The sequence below is a fragment of the Liolophura sinensis genome, chromosome 6 (genome assembly GCF_032854445.1).
Source record: "Liolophura sinensis isolate JHLJ2023 chromosome 6, CUHK_Ljap_v2, whole genome shotgun sequence".
In the NCBI taxonomy this organism is placed as follows: Eukaryota; Metazoa; Mollusca; class Polyplacophora; order Chitonida; family Chitonidae; genus Liolophura; species Liolophura sinensis.
The window spans coordinates 66,305,623-66,326,032 of record NC_088300.1 but is presented as its reverse complement, the minus strand read 5'-3'; the positions used below and the strand labels follow the sequence as shown (position 1 = coordinate 66,326,032).

General features: G+C 38.6%; 1 protein-coding gene across 1 annotated transcript; it reads left to right on the top strand.

The window, feature by feature from the left end:
- Positions 1–334: 334 nt before the first annotated feature.
- On the top strand, positions 335–18,447 carry LOC135466442 (acetyl-coenzyme A synthetase 2-like, mitochondrial). The gene is made up of 14 exons (XM_064743915.1): positions 335–371; positions 1,589–1,685; positions 3,006–3,205; positions 3,627–3,802; positions 5,291–5,443; positions 6,140–6,287; positions 7,090–7,227; positions 8,097–8,189; positions 8,574–8,686; positions 10,695–10,821; positions 11,728–11,855; positions 12,387–12,450; positions 12,916–13,037; positions 13,641–18,447. The coding sequence occupies exons 3-14, from the start codon at positions 3,019–3,021 to the stop codon at positions 13,815–13,817; spliced, it is 1,626 nt and encodes a 541-aa protein (XP_064599985.1). The 5' UTR covers positions 335–371; positions 1,589–1,685; positions 3,006–3,018; the 3' UTR covers positions 13,818–18,447.
- Positions 18,448–20,410: the final 1,963 nt, after the last annotated feature.

Below are 20,410 nucleotides of genomic sequence, written 5' to 3'. Positions count from 1 at the left end.
TGGCAGAAAGATGGCGCGCACAGTGACTGGAAAGTCACTCAAAGTTCTGCTCAGCAGCTCTCAAAATGTCTCACTTACTAAAAACTCTAGATCTGTGTTGGAAAGGTCTGGTCGGGTTACAAGTATTGTGCCAAAAGTGTTTCTCTCAAACTCGCAGATTACGACCACGTCGTTTCCAGAGTTCGAAGGGTTAACAGAGATACGAAGTCATCTAGATCTGCACAACCTCAGCTTGAACAGTCCCGAACTATTCTGGGGCAAATTAGCTCGGTCCAGATTACACTGGTTTAAAGACTTCGACAAAGTCAAAGACTGTGATTTGAAAGAAGGAAAAATCAAATGGTTTATAAATGGATCATTAAACGTATCAGGTAGGCAATATATACATTAATTTTTAGAATAAAATTCGTTGTGTTTTTGCAAAGCAGTTAGCTCTTATCTGCCCATAGTCGAGTCTGGTCTATCTAGACATACTATATGTGTGTCGAAAAACCAGACTGGACTACGGGGTAGTTAAGAGCTCCCTGTTAACTTGTTTGTTTAAGCCTCTAAAATTGAAAGGTTTATAGGCACTATCATGCTGCCGTGAGTGTTTCTCAACCAGACAACCTTGGAATTGGTTAGGTGAGTCGGAGGGTGACATTCTGAATTGTACTTCATAATGAAAAGACAAAAGAAGGAACTCTCTGAGATAAACAATTATGTTAATTTGGCTGAATTTGCGCACCTGCAGATTTCTGCAGAGAGAGGGAAAATTGATAAGCTTCTGCACCTTTTGTTTTACATGTGTGTACATGAACATGTTTCATATCTGGGTTCTCTTTCTGTTCATGGGGAACAAAATTATCAAACTGCAGTAAATGTCTTTTTACATTACAGGACTGCATTTGCAAACTACTACATATACAGTGATACTTAAGATGAACAAAGTTATTCAGAGAACAGATGTGATCATCACCAGCTATTTAAATGTGCAAAATTTATACATGGATCAAGCTGTTTCTTTTTTTAAAACTTGATCTGAGATGTAAAATGAATTTGCACACAAAACTTGTCAAATTAAGACAATATTTGAAGCAGTTATTGCATGGAAACCAAGGTGTGACACATGTGGACAAATATCCCTTTGCTTTTCCCAAAAGCATTGGATGGTAAATATAGATTTCCTGCTAGATTGGATTTAAAGAGCATAATTATGAAAGGTTTTATCAGGATTTTCCAAAAAAGAATGAGGTAAATTTTGTATAGATTTGTAATATGGAATATACCACATGAGCATACATGCAAGGCTTTGCCTTCAATGGAAATTCAGAAATTTTATCTTTGTCATGACTCATGTAAACCAAATCTACATGAATTCCCCTAAAAAATACTCATATTTTTTTTTATAATAAAATATTCATTGTTTCACATGTAAGTGAGGAACAGGAAATCCAAAAAATCTGTTTACTTTAATTTGCAAGAAAACCTTTGGGTCAACTGCTTTTATATAGTAATACATTTGGATGGGATTTTGTAGATTCCAGCGAAGCAAATGTACGTAAATCCATTTGAAAAAGCCTGATTTATGGCTTGCGTTTGTTTTCAGTTAACTGTGTTGATCGACACTGTGAAGACAACCCTAACCGGATTGCACTCATATGGGAAAAAGATGAACCAGGCACACAAGAATATGTGACATATATGTAAGGCAGCTTAAACGATACTTTGAACCCTAGGGCTTTTCTTTCTTAATACAGAATGTATGATATGGCCTAACTTATAAAAATACAAAATAAAAGCTTCTCAGCTTTCTTGGGGCATAAAAATTGATTTAAACTACAGTTTTACTTAGGCCCCAGTCCAGTAATTAAACAGTCAGCTGTGATGCCATCATTGATGATAGCTGTTTGAACAACATTGGGAGCAGAGCTCGTATTGGGGTGCTAGGCATTTCTGAATAGTTCTGAATCTATTTATGCCAAAAATATAGGGATTATTAAGAAATATAAAATGAATTAAAAAATAATTTTTTCACCTTTTCATGTATTCTGTAATAAAGGAGTGATTGTTTAACTAGAATATTGGATAGGGTCCTTACTGGCTCATTCATATACAGTGTCACTCAGCAGATGAGAGGGACAGTGATGTTGGAGTTTTTTCAATCACTAGGACACACACGGTATGGGTCAAACCTGGCCTTGGACAGAAAATTTGTGGATTTCTCTGATTTCACTGCTTGTGGCGCCTCGGTGATAATAAGCAGTCAGTGATGTTCATGTAGACCTTTGGCAGTCTGTCTGTCATGGAAGGCCTCTAAAGGCACATGTGATCACCAGTATGGTGTGCATATCTGTGCGTAATGTGGGAAAGTTTGTCACTGATTTGCCAGAGGTTATGAATTTACCACAAACATTTGGAGACCAGTTTCCTCCACCCTTAAAACTGGCAGCTATAGTATATAAAGTGAAAAACTCTTGAGTATGGTGTTTAGCAATAATCAAATACATAAACAGCCCATAGGTAAACTGAATGTGTGGTGTGAAGGAAATTTGTATTGGAACTGCACATACTTGTGGCTTGGGGAAAATCTCAACATGTGTCTTCGTAGGCATCAGTCATATGAAAACGTGGAGATGTAGCCTTAAAATGTAGCAAAACAGAAGCCTTTTGATAAATCAGTGCATCATTTCTCCAGTCAGTACATACAGAACATTCAAGATAGGTTCCCTCCAATTTGCCTGCTGTTCTGGCTGTCACATTCTGGCTGTAACATTATAGGGTTAGCCAGGCACCCCTCCAGACCTTGAAGTTGAAAACTGGTGTTATTTTAACACCCTGTTTTCACCGCTTTTAACATGGGAGAGAAAGGAGCAAATAAAATCTTGACACCCTTCTATAACAAAATGGCCTCAAGAAGGGATGATTGGACACCCTCTTTCACATTTCTGGCCTGTACAACATCCAGACCTATGAAAGGATTGCAGCCCATCAGTGACAAAATTATAACTTCTTCTGTGTTTCAGAGAACTGTACAACATGGTAAACAAGATGGCAAACCTCCTGCGCAGCCATTGTATTAAGAAGGGAGACAGAGTGGCCATCTACCTTCCCAAGTCTCCCATTGCCGTAGCATCTATGTTAGCCTGTGCCAGGATTGGGGCCATTCACAGTGTGGTGTTTGCTGGATTCAGTGCCGACTCTTTGGCTGATAGAATAAATGATGGTGAGTTGATCTGATTAAAATGGAAGTTTATTAATGTCAAGTCTCTCGCATCACACAACTGATTAGGCTATGGCAAAAGAGATCTCATTGACCTATTGGCAGCCTTTGAATATGAAAAATAGCTATTACAATGTACATCTGCATGGCTGCATTCCTGAGGCAAAATCTAGGTGTGCTGATAACACATGCCGAACATAGACAAAGAGTCTATTAAAGGAGTATGAATTTAGGGTGCTGATAACACTGACTCCTCACCTTCTGTATAAGTCCTCCTCAAAGACACCAAAATTTCTGGCCTGAAAAGAAATAAAGTGTGAATCATTTATGTTTTGAAAACTTTTCATACACTGTTTCAGGAATTTACTCCTTGCTGATTATTTATATTTGTATAACTAGTCTTTTGAACTGACATGTTTTGTAGCTCAAGCGGAGACTGTGATCACGGCTGACCAGGGTGTGAGAGGTGGGAAGATCATACAGCTGAAGCGCCTGGTGGATGAGGCCGTACAGAAGTGCCCCTGTGTTAGACAGGTGTTTGTGGCCAGACGCACAGGAGGAGATGTGCCCATGGGTAAACTGGACATTCCCCTAGACAAGGTGTGTGCAGGTGAAAAAGGGATTGGCTTGGGATATGTGCGCTAAGATCTAATACTACATGTACCCTTTAGGAATTTCAAAAGGTTACATTGTATATATAGGTTATGCTTGTCTTTGTCATCACTTCGATCTGTTCCATCACAAGCCTTTCTATTGATTATCTTCTGTATGAGATGCTGTGTTACTTTTTCCTATGTACCTGGTTATGCACCAGTGTCATCTGCCTAATTCTTCACATCTGAGCGTGTGTAACACAGTGCATCTTTTGTAAGAAAAAAAAAAACCCCCAAAAACATACATTGTCAGTGTTAGATTGCCATTGGATAACATCATCTGTGAAACAGGTAGTCCGTTTTTCTCAACGAATAATCATGCATGCCAATTGCAGAAGTGAAAAATTCTTTGGTAAGGCTTTAAACACCAACAGATTTGCGAATGAAACTATTTGAAAAATTTTATTTACACTGATCTGTTAAAATAGCGTACTTTTGCAGCATTTCACTCACAACAGTGGAGCAGCCATGGTCATATTAACATTTAGTCGCAGACAGTAGCCTCTGTAGGTTGCAACCAAAAGTGCTTTCTATGGCTAATAAAACAGCAACCTTGGTATATGACATTGGTATTGGCAGTTTTCATGCTGATTTTGCTACTGCGAATGGGAATACAATTTGCAATTTAGAGTTTCAATGAAAAAGATATTTAATGTTTTAAGCATGCCACTGCTAGGTTAAAGCTCCCTTGTACTGCAAGATCTCATGATATTGCAACTGAAAACATGGTGCTCTCTGGACTGTGAATGTGGCTGATAGAAGAGTTTTGAGTTGCTCCGTATTATTGCAAAAGAGTTTTTTTTTTTTATGGTAAAAAAGTCCTGCTGTGACCTGTCTGAAATGCTCAGCATCTGTTTACCTAAGAGCTGAATGTTTCTGAAGGAAAGAGGTGTTATTCGTGCCTCTAGAACATGGTGAGACAGGTGATCCAAACATTTTTGGCAAGTCTCATGATACAGTAGGACATTTTTTACCTTTAACCACAAAAGAGTTCGCGACCGGCCCGGATAGCACAGTTGGTAGAGCGTCTGCTTCGGGACCGGTAGATCCAGGATCAATCCTTGATCGAGTCACACCTAAGACTTTAAAAGAGGAAGTTGTAACAGTATAATGGCTCGGGCGGGGCAGCTTACTTGCCTTCGGTAAGTCGTCTCAGTGAAGCAGCGCTAAATAAAAGAGCGGTGGAAATCCGTCCTGCAACAAGGAGGCACATTACACGTACATGCACCCTAATGATTCCTTCGTCGTCATATGACTGAAAAATTGTTGAGTACGACGTTAAACCCCAAGCACTCACTCACTCACAAAAGAGTTTGATTTCAAGGCTATCTTATTGATCATGGTTTACACATTGTAACCATTGTCTTTCCAACGATGTGTATTGATGGTAAAGAGACAAAAATACCTATGTTCAAAACATTTGTTTATTCTTCAGGCTCTGGAGAGTCAGTCCACTAAAATACAGCCATTGGAGATGGACAGTGAGGACTATCTGTTCCTGCTATACACCTCTGGGAGCACGGGCAAACCCAAGGGCCTGGCCCACACACAGGGGGGCTATCTCACATATGCCAACATCACGCACAAGGTCATACATCTTCTGGTGTATATCTGATTTATGTTTTGTTTTGGTGCAGTTTATCCTTCAGAATGACAAGTGTACTGACTGATAACATAATTTTTCTGAAAATGGTCAGGATTGTTCCACATTTTCCACCTGCCCAAGGTGGTTCTAAGCTTCTTAAAAACACATCATTCTCCATTATTTGTGGCTTTTCAAGTACAACTGTATAGAAACAGTGGGGTAATACAGACAAGAACCAAAGAGTACATCATCTTGTTTTTTGTGGAAATCAATGTTCCTCATTGAACACCACGTATCCTGTAGACATCAAAGTGCCAAATGTGCATAAAGTGACATCAGGGGCTAGTTTCACAAAACTTTGAAAGTCACTTTTCTTTTAACATTTTACTTAAAAGACGTTATAGTGCCATAAGGCAACGTTATTTACTAGAAAAGTTATGAAAAATTGATATACAAAATTTCGGGAAAGTTGCCCCTGGTGTCAATTTATGAGGAAACCAGAAAACCAACGACCATCGGTGGGTTGCTGGCAGACCTCCCCATGTGCGACTGCTGAGGAAGTCAGAATGGGCTGTACTTGAACTCGCTGTGATTGTATTTGTGAGAGGCTCTTGTATCATTGTGCATTGCCAACATGCTAGCCACCAGGTCGTGATGGCCCCTTGAATGATCTTCAGCTTAAGCTTTCTCTGATTGCAGCATGTGTTTGACTACCAGCCAGAGGAAGTGTTTGGATGTGTGGCAGACATTGGCTGGATCACTGGTCATACCTACGTGGTGTATGGTCCACTGTCTAACGGAGCTACCACCCTGCTCTTTGAAAGCACACCCACATACCCGGATCCTGGTAACTAAATGCAGCATAGTAATATTGTGAAAATGTTGTGTAAATATTTAAATTGAGTGTTCTAAATGCTTTATATAATCAGAACAAACTCTTTTGGCTTTATTCTGGTAACAGATGAACTTTAGCTAATTGTGAACATTTTGTGTGAAACATTTACATGTCGTGTTTAAAATATTTATTAACTCAAAGTTTGTAAGCAATAATAATCTCATGAATGGATTCATACATGATTTTTGTAATTTTGTAGGTTTTTTTTGTTTGTATATTCTGTAAAGAAAAGGATTTTGAGATTGGCTGTGAAATGTATTTATCCACTGTAATAAGGAGAGCTTGACCCAGTTCTCACTGTCAGTGGGGCTTTGGTGACAATGACAGGGATACTGTAAGATGCTCGTGTGGTTGTTCATGCTGTGTAATCTTTGTTGATGACCTTTTGCCAACATGGTATGCACATCTGTATGTCAAACGTGTGAATGTTTGTTTGCAATTGGCAAATGGTCAGTGGTTTACCACGAGCATTTTGCTTTCTGCCACCCATAATATTGATTGCCGTAGTATAAGTGGAATATTTTCGAGCATGGCTTTGAACAGTGGTCAAATAAATAAATAGAGAGAATTATGGTACTGCTTTGTAAAAAGTACCTGTATTTGAATCCTTGTTAAGGTAAATATTTAAGTACTTTAGGTGTTGCAGACATGTCTCCTGTAAGCGAGCTCTTTGAGAGCCTTGCTATCAATTCTATTTTACTTTAACTTGTACTTAATTTAAATAAAACTTAATGGCCTCACCTGTTTTTTTAAGGTCGTTACTGGGAGATGACTGAGAGACTGAAGCTGAATCACCTGTATTTGTCCCCAACGGCCCTTAGACTGCTCCTCAAGTCCGGGGACTCTTGGGTACAAAAGTATGACCGTTCGTCTCTGAGGGTGCTTGGTTGTGGTGAGTCCCACCAGTAACAATACCCCAACTTTCCTGTAAATAGAGCTCAGAAGTTTGATTTATTCTACATCATAATGTGGCCAGAAACTGGTTCATATTTAGCTTGGGAAAAAATCATGAAAACATGTGTTTTCTTCTTGAGACTACTTTGATTATATTCTTTTTCTAACATATGTATGGGTAAATGATGTGTGGTCAGGATTATATGGGACTTTATATTTTGCACTCACCTTCAATTTGAGGCATCAGGATCAAATGCCTTCGTGATGAAATCTCTGATAGATTTATTTATTTATTTATTTATTTGATTGGTGTTATACGCCGTACTCAAGAATATTTCACTTATATGACGGTGGCCAGCATTGTGGTGGGAGAAAACATGGTAGAGCCCTGGGGGGAAACCCATGACCATCCCCACGTTAGATCGCTGGCAGACCTTTCCGTGGTCTTTCTGAAGAGGAAGTTGGACTTGAACCCACAACGACTGCATTGGTGAGAGGCTCCTGGGTCATTGTGCCACGCTGGAGTGCTAACCCCGTCGGCCATGGAGGCCCCCTATGATAGAAGAAGTCACTATACTGTTAAGGCAATATCATTATTTAATGTCCATGTTGGTGTTTTCATTGGCTAATAATGCTGAAAGAATTGACCGTGGCACAGAAATTCAGTTTGTTTCATTTAGTAAAATGCAATAGAGTAACAATAGTGGTAATGGCTGGCTGTCAGCAATTTTAGATGTTGGTATCCTTTAGCACCTGGTTTTCAACTTGCCTGGTTTTCTAAGAAAAATGCTGTTTCAGGAAAGTTTGAAATAATTTTATTAGGTTTACTGAAGATTGACCATCTATGGTATGTTGTATTTACCACAGTTGGAGAACCTCTTAACCATGATGCTTGGGAGTGGTATTATAATGTGATCGGGGAGAAAAGGTGTGACGTCATAGACACCTGGTGGCAGACAGGTACAGTATAACAAGGGACAGCACTAGGCTAAGATATTCTACCCACAAACTCTGAGAGTCTTTTTTCATCTTTAAAATGTGCTAGGTTAAATTAAAAACTGATTTTTCTGTATTACAAATTTATACTTGAAATACCTTTTTATTTGACTATCATTGTGTAATATTTCTTGGAGCAGGACAAGATTCTGTAAGATATAGCCCAGATTTACTCAGTCTTAATACATGCAGGACATTGATGAAAATGCATCTAATTGTGGTGTGTTAAAAGAACTACTGTATTATCAATTGCTTTTTTGCAATCAAATTTTTGTGTCTCATTTGTTGTTCTTGCATGTTTTTACATGTATGTATGTATGCAAGTAAGTAATATATGTATGTTAACAGAGACAGGAGGGATATGTATTTCACCTCGCCCATCTGCACCAGGGGCTGAAATACGCAGTGGAATGCCCATGAGACCCTTCTTTGGGATTGACCCTGTTCTTATGGATCAGAAGGTAGGCATGTGATGATTCACCTAAACCTTTCAGTATGAGGACAGGTGACTGCACATCATTTATAATTGAAAGTTTTTTTATAGTTTACACAGTTTAGTTGTGTGGGTCTTTTGGGGTAATATAGGGTGTTTGAATCCAGTTGCCATTAGTAGTGTTTGGCTTTGCCCTAGTCATTTATCTGGCAAGGGATGGGGATTTCTACCTGGCATGCCCATGATCTCTACATGTGCCTGACACGCCCTTGGTTTCAACAAGGCACATACATCTGATTTCTAGCTGGCACACCCATGCTTTCTATCTAGCACATCTAAAATTTCTACCTGGCACACTCATGATTTCTATCTAGCACATCCATGATGTCTACCTGGCACACCCATGATTTCTATCTAGCACATCCATGATGTCCCCCTGGCACACCCATGATTTCTATCTAGTACATCCATGATGTCTACCTGGCACACCCATGATTTCTATCTAGCACATCCATGATGTCTACCTGGCACACCCATGATTTCTATCTAAAGCACCCAAAATTTCTACCTGACACACCCATGATTTCTATCTGGCAACCAGGATTTCTATCTGGCTCACCCATTATTTCTGTCTAGCACACCCAAAATTTCTAGGAGCCTCTGTTGCTCAGTTGGCTAGCGCGCTAGCACAGCGTAATGACCAAGGAGTCTCTCATAAATGTGGTCGCTGTTAGTTCGTCCAGCTCATGCTGGCTTCCTCTCTGGACATACGTGGGAAAGTCTGCCAGCAACCTACAGATAGTAGTGGGTTTCCCGCGGGTTCTGCCCGGTTTCCACCCACCATTGACATTGGCAATAGTGAACCATCAAAATTCACAGCAGTACTGCATACATGTATTAAGCTAACAGGATTGGGAAGTTGTTGTTGACAATAACATTGCACACAAGATGAAAAGGAGTAAAATTATTGTACTGGGAAAAGTAGCTTCAAATATTGACATGAGGAAATCGACTCCCATGTTGTAAATATTCTTTCGTTAGCCCAAAATCTTAGGTTAGTGAATTGTGCTGTGATTCATCAGCTGTTAATTGTGAAATTTGAACGGTTTTGTGCAAATGTCCCCAGTTGGCATTCAGAGTATGACATTGACTGTGTTGGAATAAGTGTGCAATTTGACATCCCGCAAACAGTGGGTCTTGCATGAAGGCCTCTTGTTTAGTCAGTGACCTAAGAGAGAACATTTCACTCCTAGGATAACTGACTGACCATATGCCAGACAGAGGCTAATAGAAATCAGATAATGTATATATTTAGATTGAAGTGGACTAAGCAGTGTGGACGGTGTTGACAAAATATTTGTTGATGTTACGTTTTATCTTGAAATGCAAGATAAGAAAATTCCGTTCAGAGGTCTTCACTAGCTCACCTGTACAAAGTAAGGAGAGGTATCAGAGTCTGATGGTGGTGGTGACAGTGTCCTTGTCCAGTTTGGTTAAATTTTTGGCCAATCATCGGGTTGCAGTGGCCACCCATAGTACACAGATAGCCAGTCACCAGTAGCAATTTGCGTATCAAAGGCCAAGAAAGGTTTTTTACCACTTAGCTCAACATTTCCGCAGCCATTCACAGGGTTGTAGGTACTGCCCTTAGTACATAGATTGCCAAATTCAGTTTGTCATTTGCATATCAAAGACCTCCCACAGTGTCTTTTACCACAGCAATGATTTACAACTCCATGAAATACAATATCACTGCTCTGTAATTCTTATGATAAACAGACATAGTTGTGACAGTCTAATAATTTTGGCTTTTCTTGCTGATTTAATGGCAAGATCTTAGCACTATCTAATTAGAGCATAATACCTGTATGACAGTGTGAATCATTCTACTTTATTTTGTTTTACAGATCAATGTTTGAACGTATCACATGACTTGAACATTATGCAGTTATGAGAACTGCTCAATCAGGTGATCTACCGGTATCCTCTGAATACCTTGTTTTTCCTACTACCTTTCCCTATTTCCTTGCTTTTAGGGTAATGAACGAACAGGAAGCAATGACAAGGGTGGACTGTACATCCGCCACCCCTGGCCAGGCATGGCTCGTACAATCTGGGGGGATCATGAGAGGTTCATGTCAACATACTTGACTGTAGCACCAGGTAAGAATTATAAAGATTGTTCGTTAAGTGGATCATTTGCATATGAAAAAATCTACACAGTTTTGTACGAACTGAATAACTTTACACACTTTTGGGTTTTGAGGAGTTTCCTTGTGAGAGCTCTGCATAAACTTGTTGGGGGTTATTTTGTTTATTTCACTGGTGTTTTACGCTGTACTCAAAAATATTTCACTTACACAGTGGCAACAAGCAGCATGGTGGTAGGAAACAGAGAAACTTACAGCCATCAGCAGGTTGCCGGAAGGCAGCATGAGCTGGACTTGAACTCAGAGGGACTATCACCGTGAGAGGCTGTAGAGTAATTATTTTGAAGTAGCACACTAACAACTGAAAAAGCAAGTGATTTGCTTGTGTCTCATCCAAGTATAAATGAAGAAAGCTATTTTCCACTGCAAAAAAAAAAAGAAGTTAAATGTGAACCCATTTTGCATGTTATGAATAGAAGTAGCTAAGTACTTTCAAGGCTGTGTGGATAAGGGGGGACAACTTTTTGTACAAGTGAGATAATTAACCCATTTGTGATTGCTATGACAAAATTTGATGTTATATTAGTTAAGTGCTTTCCTATTGTGTAAAATCCATAACCATGATAATTTTCTCTTGACTGCATTTGGAACATACCATTACAAATATGTGTAATGTATGGGCAATAACATATTCCTAAAACTATTTCAATTCATCTGGAGGTCTGTCAACAACGTGCGGATAGTTGGTGGTTTCCCCAGGCTCTGCCCAGTTTCCTACCACGGTAATGCTAGCCGCTGTCATAGAAATGAAATATTCTTGAGTACGGCATAAAACACGGCATAATCAAATAAATAAATATTTTAATATATGTTTGACATTTTCTTATGTCTTATAAATGTTCTGATATAAACTTTGTAGGTATGTATTTTTCTGGGGATGGAGCCCGCAGACATGATGGGGAGTATTATCAGATCACTGGGCGTATGGATGATGTTATCAACACCAGTGGCCACAGACTGGGTACAGCAGAACTTGAAGATGTCATTGTAAGTGATAGTTGGTACTGACTTGCATGTTTTTGTTACCTGTTGGCTTTACATGTCAAGGTTTCCCAAAAACTTGGGGAGGGGAGGCAGTTTCCTCTGCCAGGCTGTGGCTGGTTTTCTTCCCCAGAAACCTGATAACCTTTGTCAGTGAAATATACTTCATTGTGGTGTTAAGCATGGATAAAGTAAAGAAATTAATAATCAGACTGTAAAGTGTCATTCAAAGTGATTCAGAATCATTAAATCATCATTTTGAGGTTTATTATACATACCTATGTGTGTGAAATCTCAGATAAAGTTAAAGCAGATGGATTTGTGTAAAAGTTTTGTATAGTTTAGAATGGGGTATAAATTCATTGAGTTTTCTTGTTTGTGATATTTTAAGCTTTTGTGCCCTATGGACATACTGCATATCAGGGTTATGTTACGTTGTTGATTACCTTATATTCTATTATTTGGCCTTAATCAACACGATGTTTAAATTTGTCACAAGTTATCAAAGTTATCCCTGAATCTATTCATTGTTTCCAGGACGACCATGACGAAGTGTCAGAATGCGCTGCTGTGGGTTTCCCGCATGACATTAAAGGAGAGGGTAAGTATGGAACGCGTCTACTGGCATAGAAATTTTTACTTGATGGGTACGATCTGCCTTGATGAGTTTTGACACCATGCCGTCACAGGGAGATTGAACACCTGTTTAATCTGTGTTGGACATTTGATTTATTTGATTTGTGTTTTACATGAATGTTTTACTTATTCGACGGCAGCCAGCAGTGTGGTGAGAGGAAATCAAGCAGAGCCAGGGGGAAAGCAATGTCCATCTGCAGGTTGATGGCAGACCTGTCTACGTAGAAGTGGACAGGAAGCCAGCATGAGTTAGACTTGATCTCATAGGGACCACATTGATGAGAAACCACGGAGGCCCCTTTGACCTGTTTGCAACGATCTTGATAATGATTGGTCAAATCAGTGTTCTTGATCGACAGTATGAAACGTCTCTTGTGTACACCTGGCTTTGCGGTCCTGTATTAAATGTGTCGCCATGTTTTCTGTTTAGGTATATATTTGTATGTGGTGCTCAAAGATGGTGTGATGAAATCGGAGGACGAACTCAGAGCAGAATTCAATGATCTGGTTAAGAAACGTATTGCAGCCTATGCCATGGCAGATATGATACAGGTAAGTCTGGAGTTTAAGTAAGTTCGTAGTATTGCACGTCATTTTGCGTACATTGATGTACCTGATTGCTATCTGGTGAATGTAATCTGGTTCACCAGCCCTGTACGAAGGGAAATAAATCTTACTACTCCTAAAACAGCACCTACTTGAATGCAGCCTAACAATGTAACTGATTTCAATAATAACACAAATCTTAACTGGCATTGTTTTTCAGGTAGAGAGAGGGCACTGTTGTTTTGGGTGTTACCAGTTTGGATTCCCTTTGTAGAAGGCTGGAGAATCCATTGCATTAGTATTTTGCACACCAGCACACAAGCACAGCACAATGTGCTGTCCAGCTCATGCTGGCTTCCTCCCCGGCCGTACATGAAAAGGTCTGGCACCAATCTGTGGATGGTTGTGGTTTTGACCGGTTCTTCCCACCATGATGCTGGCTGTTGTTGTATAACTAAAATATTCTTGAGTACGGCGTAAAACACCAGCGAAATGAATAAATAAATAAACAAGTATGATTTGAGAAAGGTTTCTTTCTTTGATAAATTAAATTGTATATCAAAACTAACAAATGACTCTTAATCAGTTATTTTTACCGGTCATTTCCAGTTTTCCCCAGGGTTGCCGCGGACCAGATCAGGTAAGATCATGCGGCGGATTCTCCGTAAAGTGGCCAGAAACGAGTCAGGTGAGTTGGGCGATACATCAACCCTTGCTGACCCCTCTGTGGTGGACGTCATCGTCAGTAATCATGAACAGCTGCTGAAAAACGGCTCAAAGGAATAGAGCCCACATACAGTGCTCATGACAATTTAGCAATAGTCTTTTGCGAAACTTAACAGCAACTTTACACTATAATCAGGAATATGCTCTTACTGTAACATGATTTAATTCTATGCAGAAATAATATTCTGGTATGTTTTATCATTTTGTTATTAATATATATCAGGTCAATGTCACAACCAGTTGTCTTAATCTACTAATGGATCAGTTTGTACCGGTACATGCATTGTATTTGCCAGCTTTAAGTCATACATGTATATATGAACATGCATCAGACATCTACAGTCTTGCTTTAGTCTGTTAGTTAAGGGATATCATATTTATCTTGAGCATCCATAAAGCTGTAAGTGTATTATCACATATCATACACTCAGTTGTACAGGAAAGGAAGAAGAGGGCATAAGGGGAGGCAACCCACATGTACTTGATTTTGTGCATCTTCTGGAAAACTAAATAACTCTGACAGTTAAAAGTAAACTTTAGCCTGCCGTGACTTGTAAAGAAGTAGCCAAGGGCACTGTACACTGGTTCCCTCCACATTTAAATGTGATCACTGTGGTATAAGCAAAAAGCGAAGATAAGCACAAAGTTCTTGAGTAAGGCAATAAACATCAACCTGTTAATGAAATCTAAGTGAAATGTTGATATTTTATGTATATTGGATATTGGCTTTGCATAGAGGAGTGCATTGGAGTTTTCTGATACATATCAGTTTGATTCTACCTCATAATTTGCGAATGAAACTTTTTAGTGAAATTCTTCGCTCTCTTTGAATGCTGTTTTATTGTCTGCATGTTTCCTTTCTATTAATTTTATGCTGTTGTTGAAATGTCAGAAATATGATAGTAGTAATTACAAATTTGAAGACTGTGCCTTGAAAGACACAACATTAGTAGAATTGTGAACACAATAGTGAAATTCTTACTGTGTTTTTTCATTAACTCCATTACTATCCCTATTACTTTTTTATGCTGTTGTTGAAAGATTGTTATAATGATTCTGAAATTAATTTCTTCAAATTTTTAAGACAGTGCCTTGAAGGACACTAAACAAGTTGTGATTATATCTTTCGGAAGAAATTGTTTAAATTTGTTCACAAATTTCTTCAGGTATTGTTACATGTATTTTTACCAATAATGTTTTCTGCATAGGCAGAAACCATCATATATGCTCGTTACCTCGTTGCTGGTTTGACGAGTTTCTATCGATTGATACTCAGGCTCATTATCATGACATGATATAATCTTTTACACCAAACTATATGTCCTACCCTTCTGCAGATATGTTAGCTGTGTGACATCATGACTGAGTTATCTGATGTTGAAAGCATACTCACATGTTTGTGATGAGTGACAGTGTTTTAAATTGTATGTGTCAATACTCTGAGGCCTCTTGCACTAAGCAATCGTTGGCTAAGTTGATTGTAACTACCATGGCAACATAAATGTATGTTTTTAACATGTTTTGTCATCATAGTTACAATCAACTTAAGCTTCTGTCGTGGTGTTGAATGAATGAATGCTTGGGGTTTTAACATCATACTTAACAATTTTTCATATGACGTCATATGACAACAAGGAGTCATTATGTGTGTGTATATATATTGTGTCTTCTTGTGGCTGGGCGAGGCCATGCTGGCAGAGTACTGCTGCCACTGAAGTATCATGCCTAGGACACCAGATGTGACACCCCATCCAGTCACATTATGCTGACACTGGGCCATCCAGACCTGTTTCCTTGCTGTAACCTCTTACTGATGATTGCCAAGAGAGGCAGCAACAAATTTTCAAATCTTTGTTTTGACCAAACCCTGGTTTGATCCTAGGGTCTCCTGACTTCGAGGCAGACTCTCTAACCCTTAGGCTATGAAAGCGGTTCGCTTTGTTGAAGTGGCCCCAGATGTGAACAAGTTGGTAAATGCTTGTCTGAAATGTGGATACTTTTTTCAATATTCATGGCTGGAGTTTGCTCATAATAATGTATGCATCTGTCTGTGTCACCACTGTATTAACGAATCATTGTTGCAGTGTCCGTGTTTGACTTGTAATAGCATGCATATCCGGTACTGAAGGAGAAAAAGTAATAATCAGATATTGAACTCCATTGGAATAAGAAGCTGATCTTAAATGTGTTTTTGCAGGTTTGAATAGGACTTTACTCAGCCCAGCTTCTAACAGTGTATTCGGCGGTGAATATTCAGATTTATAAAATAGTTTGTTGTTTGAGTAGGTACCAGATCAGATGTTGAAACAGTCTTGCCACAGAAATATTACTTAACATTTCTGTGATATTATTTTGATTACATATATGCATGTGTGTTTATAAAGAATTGTATTCTCTTTAAAGCATTACTTTCTAATTCTTGGGTTTCTTTCGATAGACATTACTTCTGATGATATTATATGAGGCTGTGATGAATCCAATAATATTAGTGTGCTTGTAAATCTGGCGGTAACTGTAGGTTTACACCTAACCTGTCAGTCAATCGCAAACCAGTTTTTCAGACTCTTTCCCAAAAGGTTTTTGGAATTTAATTGAAACTTGGTAGATGGTTTTACCATGATAAACTTACTGAGGTCGAGTTTCAGGCCATTGTATCCAAATTTGACGAAATCACGGCCATTTTTGTCCTCTTTCTGACTTCAGAAGTTTTCCAGATGTTGTGTTTTTTGAATTGAAACTTGGTATGTGACTGCACCATGACAAGTTACAGATCAAATTCAAGTTTTTGTCTTTTTTTAGTGTGACGTTTTTTCTTCCGTAGTGGATTTTAACATGGCTGATATTCTGACACCTCTATCCTGTAGGCGACGTATTTACTACCAGGTTGCATATTATTATCGGTGCATTCAGCAATACAAACATTTACTCATTATCATAATGTATATAGTGACAGCAACACAGTAATGTATATTAATATAAGTATACATACATGCACACATACTAAATACTGAAACTAGTTAGCTGTGAAAAGTGATTGTTTATGGTAGTTATTTCATTGCAAAGATTACCTTCCATATAGTTGCTATACAATAATGTATAAACATTGACATTAATTCATTGCAAAGGTTGCCTTTAATTTAAGTGTTCTACTTTTATTTTATATTTTCAGTAGGTTGAAAATTTTAGGGTTATGTTTTACCTTTCACTGCAGACTTAAAAAAAAAAAAAAGAATGAAAACAGAACACTTTGTTGAAATATAACAGTTCTTATGTTATTAATATTTGCACATGTATATAGGCCCCTACATGGATTGTACTTGAAGGTTTTGTTATTAATATATGTTATCACATATAGTATTATGTTTTTTTTAAAAAATATTATTTCTATCTGTTATAACTGTTCAGTCTCTCCTTTGTAATTACAAAATGGTGGAGGTATATATTATTTTTCATTTATGGGTTAATAGTAACACTACTTTGTTAAATGACACGTTTTTTAGCTCAATATTGGTTCAGTGGATCATTTTCAACATCATGTCCTACACATCAGTGTGCATTTATAAATTCGCATTGATGGATATAAAATTGAGGATAATGGCAATGTCAGAATAAATTCTTGTATGTCAGTATCTTATCATACACAGTATTACAGGGATGGTGTTTTTGAAGTTGAATTTTTGTAAGAATTTGTTGTTAAATATAAAAATTGAGGATGGGAGAGAGAGTATAAGTTGTCAATAGCTGAAATCAGTATTTGCGTGTCGACAATTTATTGTCGTTCCTTACAATTTTAGGCATGGCATTTTTTAAGTTTCATTTTTCCAAGGATCATTGTTGTTAGCAAATACAAAAACAGAGTATACGAGGAAAGGAATACAATTGTTGTCATTAGCTGAATAAATTCTGGCGTGTCAGTTAACACATTATAAACATGATTTCATAAGGTGATAGGGTTAGTAGGTCATCAAATGAATGAATGAATTCTTCAATCATATATTGACCTTTATATAGGCTATTGGTTTCTATTATTGTTCATCTGTGTACACATGGCATTTGTAAATTTGACTATTTTTTCCACTTGTACCAGTAATTATGGCTGTCAAAAGTGTTAAATGCCCAGCTCTTGCAGCGAGGAGATACTTTTAGAATCTCTGTTCCCTTTTAATGTTGATGCCATTGGCAGGGAAATTAGGTCAAGACGGCACTATTGCCTTTACTGTTGCCATGGCAACATGCGTTGTATGTTGTATGTTTGTCAGAATGATGAATGATCGTTGTACACATAAATACGATATCAAGAGCACAATACTATACATTCTACCAGGAAGATACAGGTATGTTTATCTGTCTTATCTTATGTTCCTGAATACTAGCTCATATTTAACACAGGAAAGTTTACTCGTATAACTTGCTCATTTCAATTTAGCATCTGTGATAAAATTCTTAAAGCTTTGGAATTCTATGTACTCCAGTTTTTTTCTTTCTTCTTTATATTATACATGGATTACATTAATCTGTATGGGCATGCATACCTTATCCATGTTTGAAGTGTTATCCTTGTACTCAGTCATGTTTCAGAAATGTTTTACTGGTAGGACGATTCTTCCTTCGAGAACTGCTGATGTTTCGTGGAGTTTAACTCCTCTGCATAATAAATTCTAACCGCTGTGCATAATGTGACATCCCAATAAAGTGCATCCATGTTTTCACCATAGTTTTATACGAGATTCTTTTCAAAACAGTCAGAACTCGTCTTGTTTTTAACGATGCAGTGTGTTTTAGTCACATACCATACTAACAATATTACTGTATTGCATTTGAAGAGGTTACAGCAATACACAGGGGATTGGGAGGAGGGGCATCAATGACTCAGATGGTTTAATCGCCAACTCACTTTGATCATCAGGCTCTTACCAATAAGGTTGTGTGTTCAAATTCATCTCTTACTGTATTGACTGTGACTTTAAGTCAGGAGGTTTGTTAGGTATGTAGAGCAAAGGCCAGTGATGGATCACACCGGTTGCTTTGACCCATACACCTGACCAGTGTCATAATTAAGCGAAAAATTCTTGAGCATAGCATTAAACACCTATCAAAAAACTTAACTGCTTCACTGCTAAAGACTTCAGCTGAAGTCTGAGGTGGATTATACCTGGAAATGACTTCAAAATAGTGTTTCAGCTGTTTCATGCAATTCACTGTCTTGGTGCTCGAGATCGACGAAAAGCCATCTCAGTCTTGTGTACCGTACTGTGACTAGGATGGGTGATGGTGTGTCAACTACATTGTAAATGAAATGTGTAGGCCTACAGTTCCTGAGCCAGCATGGCATTCCAGTGATGCAGCACTATGAACACATGCTTGCTGGCTCTGGTATGTGTTCTCCTATAGCACACATACAGCCTGGACTTGTATGCTTATGTTGTGGATATTTAAGATTGAGACACATGTTGATAAAATCAGTAGACCAGACATGCTGCTTCAAATATGGTCAAGTGGTGGAAGTGACACAGATTTGCTAGCAGGCATATGATGACTTGCTTCACAACACCCTCACTGATGTACATGCATCTGTAAGCCTTCCCTTTCTCCCCCCCTCCCATCCCTTTCCTTTTTTTTATGATAGAAATGTTACGAGTGTAAACCTATTTAATGAAATCCCTGATGTCTATAGATTTTGCTACATTTCATCAGGAGAACCCAATGACTTACTTTCCGGCGCTTCCCTTTCTTTTACATGTAAATGCAGCTTATGGTTATGGTGTGACAAATGTTTCTATATAAATCAATTAAGCGACTTGCATAAAAACCTCACTTGCCCTTGTCTGATTTGTTATATTTCTGCAATCCATGACAAATTAACTGGCCACGGTTTCTCATAGTTACTGCGTGTGGCCATCATCTGGCAATGACCCTAGCAGACATTTGATCATGTACATCAACATTATGAGGGACTTCCTTGAGTAAAGCCCCCCCCCCCCCCCCCCCCCGAGTCCTCCCCCCACCCCATCCTTCCAGCCGCTCACCCACAGCCCGTTTGCATCACCAATTGCTTGTGCAGCCTCATTGACGTGTCTGTCTTTGGATAGTTTAGGCGCACTCGCCGGGAGAAAACGTCACCTCACTTACGCCGGCGCTTGTTTCGCTGTTAGCTGATTTCTGCTGGACATTTGACTGTTCATCTACTTCATGACATGCCCAACTGTCGTTCTCCATCCCGCTAACATACACTTCACTTAGAGCAGCGTGTTGGACACATTCAGGGATGGGGTGACGATTGAGGCCAGCCTTAATGACTTGGTGCGTGGTGTGGTGAACAAGTGGGAGACCCCCATGATGAAAGCTGTGTACTGCTGGGGAAGATGTTGGACTCTCAACAACATGCGCCTGCTCGTCTTCAAGAAGTTCAGGAAATATGGCAAGATCAAGGCGGGAATATGACCGGTCACCCAGACAGAGTTAAAATAGATTTGATGAAAGTGTTGATAAAAACTCAACTCTAATTTTTTAGCAGCTAAGCCCCAAGACAAGCATGTGAATCTTTTAACCTGATGACTAATTTCAAACTTTTTTTCTCAAAATTTAGAAAACCAGAAGACTTTTAAATCTATCAAATGTCAGAATTCAGACAATTTTTAAAGTTCAGTCTATTA

What these genes read in the sequence shown, in the direction of transcription:
- LOC135466442 (XM_064743915.1), top strand. Translation starts at nt 3,019, where the DNA reads ATGGTAAACAAGATGGCAAACCTCCTGCGCAGCCATTGTATTAAGAAG. An exon ending in TCTGAGGGTGCTTGGTTGTG is followed by an intron (nt 7,228 to 8,096) that starts GTGAGTCCCACC and finishes TATTTACCACAG; the next exon opens with TTGGAGAACCTCTTAACCAT. An exon ending in CCATGGCAGATATGATACAG is followed by an intron (nt 13,038 to 13,640) that starts GTAAGTCTGGAG and finishes GGTCATTTCCAG; the next exon opens with TTTTCCCCAGGGTTGCCGCG.